The sequence below is a fragment of the Fulmarus glacialis genome, unplaced genomic scaffold, assembly GCF_000690835.1.
Source record: "Fulmarus glacialis isolate BGI_N327 unplaced genomic scaffold, ASM69083v1 scaffold28017, whole genome shotgun sequence".
NCBI lineage: Eukaryota > Metazoa > Chordata > Aves > Procellariiformes > Procellariidae > Fulmarus > Fulmarus glacialis.
The window spans coordinates 1-2,640 of NW_009221708.1; the positions used below are offsets into that span (position 1 = coordinate 1).

General features: G+C 48.4%; 1 protein-coding gene across 1 annotated transcript in view; it reads right to left on the reverse strand.

The window, feature by feature from the left end:
* Positions 1-887: 887 nt before the first annotated feature.
* Positions 888-2,640, reverse strand: part of CTSH (cathepsin H) — a gene marked incomplete at its 5' end in the record, with an annotated part of 7,259 nt that continues 5,506 nt past the window's right edge. The window contains 2 exons of the mRNA XM_009581207.1: positions 888-963; positions 1,622-1,747. Of these exons, the coding sequence (XP_009579502.1) occupies positions 888-963; positions 1,622-1,747 (202 nt within the window). The remainder of the gene's footprint in view (positions 964-1,621; positions 1,748-2,640) is intronic.

The following is a 2,640-nucleotide window of genomic DNA, read 5'->3' on the forward strand; positions in this document are numbered from 1 at the left end:
GGCACCGCGTCCCTGCCCCGGGCGCTTTAAAGCCGGTTATGAAGGTTTTAACGCTCTGAACCCCCGTCAGACACCCCCGGGGCCGGATCCTGCACCACGGTCGGCAAACCAAGACAACGCCGCATCTCCCACGGGTGACCGTGCCGGTAACGCGCAGGGCCGCGGAGAGCACGCCACCGCACCGGTGACAAGTCATCTTTATTCAGTCAGTGGCAGATTTTAGCGTGAAATAACACCCAACAGAAGTGCCCCCTGCTGACACACGGCCGCCTCTCACCATTGCGTGCTTATACACTATTAGCAATAAGCTGCTTGCTTTCTTCATTGATTCATACAAGAAAATCATCCATTTTTTCTTTATTCGCATTAAAATACCCTATTTTTATAATACAAAAAAATACTAAGAACATGAATGAAAACAGATAGAACACACAAATCACAGCACTCATCTTTCTCTAGAGAAAGGAAAAATCACCTTCAAAGAAAATTTTAAAATCCCTAGAAGTTACATCTGTTGATTCAGAAATGGCCACCTTAAGGAAAGGGTGAGCTTTGTCGGGGCAGCGTCTTAAAATCGGGTAACTGCATGGCCTTTCCCCCGTCCCAGCAGCCCCCCGTTGCCGACACCCCTCCAGCAGAGGCGCAGGGCCGCGCTGGGACCGGGCGAGCGAGGCACGAGCACCGCAGCCGGGAGGAGAAGGCCGGAGTCACGCTCGGCGCAGGAGCATGCTTGCTTTTGGCTGGGGAGAGGAGGCACGGGTCTTCCTACTGCAAAAAGCTGTGTGCAAGCCAAGGAATCTGCCTGCAGACTGGTATTTCATCTTGTTCTCACTTTCTTGATTTTAGAATTCTTCCTATGCCCACTTTCCCCAGCCTGCGCTCTCCTCTTACACCTGAGGAACTGGGTAAGATGCACAAGCAGCAAGACCACACATATTCTTGCCACGTTCAATAAGGAAGTACCTAAAAAGAGAAAAAAATGTGTATGACTGAGTGTTCCCTACTCCGGCAGCGTCAGCACAACAGATACCGGTGTAAGGCAACTGCTCATTACGTGCAAGCTCCTTTCTCATGCCAGCGCAAGGAGCAAATACCTGTGAGAGCGCTGTTACTGCCAGCAGTTAGCCAGGCAATGCTATTCCCCGTCCCCCTTATATCACAAACTAGCAGAGTTAGCACCTGACTCTGAAAAATTTCACTTGCAGCTGGAAATACCTGCGGAGCTGGAGTGGAAACTCACTCCTAGCACAACCCATTCTTCTCTGGCCGTGTAACCATGGAAGAGGCATGGTGCTCTCCTGGCATCAGGCGAACCAGCGCTACGGCGGCTCTGTGTGCGCTGGCCGAGCCCCTGGTGACAACGGCAGGTCTATTGATCTATGGGTCTGCTCTAACCAGTCACCCCAGGACTGGTTTGTAGAGCCATAGCTCCTTCACTGCCAAGGCTGGGATGATTGCCCCTGCCTCTTCCCAGAGTATGAAAGAGCTGCAAAATTTCAGCTTGAGAGCGTAAGGGTGACCTGGGGGCTGATGAAGGTGGGTGGAATCGCACACACGTGATTGTCCTTTTACTAGGTACAGGGAGACCGTGGTGGGTTCGACAGCTTTGGGACCTCCTTACCCATCCATGCCCCACCGCGGGCCCCAGGAGTTCTTCACAATCCAGTAAGGAGTCCCATTTTCTTCTCCATACCCCACAGCGAGGACAGCGTGGTTCACCTTGTCAGGAGTGTGCTCACATCGTGGGCTGCAAAGAAAAGGAAAAATAATGCAGATTTGTTACATGAAAAAACAGCCTATAATTAATCGTGGATTAGCCAGCATTCTTGATTGCAGTCCAACTGCAAAAAGAACTAATGGATATTCTGAACTTCCAGTTGTGGAGAGTAGGGAGGGAAGCCAAGAAAAGGAGATACTGCTCTGTTTTCTCACTCAGAAATTACTGGCCATATCTGAAGTCAGGGTGATAGGCTATATGGACCTTTGATCTAAGCACCTGGTCTGGCCTCTTGTTCAGAATTAACACCAACATTGTCACACAAGAATGAGATACAATGAAGAAACTGAGCAAAGGAATTTTTCCAATGAAAACCAGAAGCTCTTAGTGCATCCCAGTAATGGTTTGTTCTACCCCAAAGTTCAGGGGTATTGTTCCGCATTTTGCACAGGCAACAGCGAATTCCTCAGTCTAAATACACATTTCTTTGTATTTCCTCTCAATTTCCAGCTAGTAAATCGCACTTGATGAAAATTGCTGCCTGCGATATAAAACAACACAACACAAGGTACAAGCTCCCATCTCTCGAGCACCTATTTTTAAACATGGTCAAATTGCAGATAACTAAAAGATCAATAATCCCCACAACAGATTTACTTTTCTTGAATCTGTTGGTCTGGGGAGCATAGGCTGAAACCACTGGAGCATCCATTATTCCATACGCTCTGACTTTAAATCTACTTTAGACTATAAATCTACAAGATAACTTCGCTTGGCGTGTTCCTCAGACTGGAATCCTATTACAAAGTGTCTTGACCTGCTTTCACAACTTACATCTGCCTGTTGCTGGCAGTTAACTTTGAAATCACTGTCTTTATTGCAACAGCAAAGCCACCTGAATTCGCGGAGCTGCCTGCTCTTTC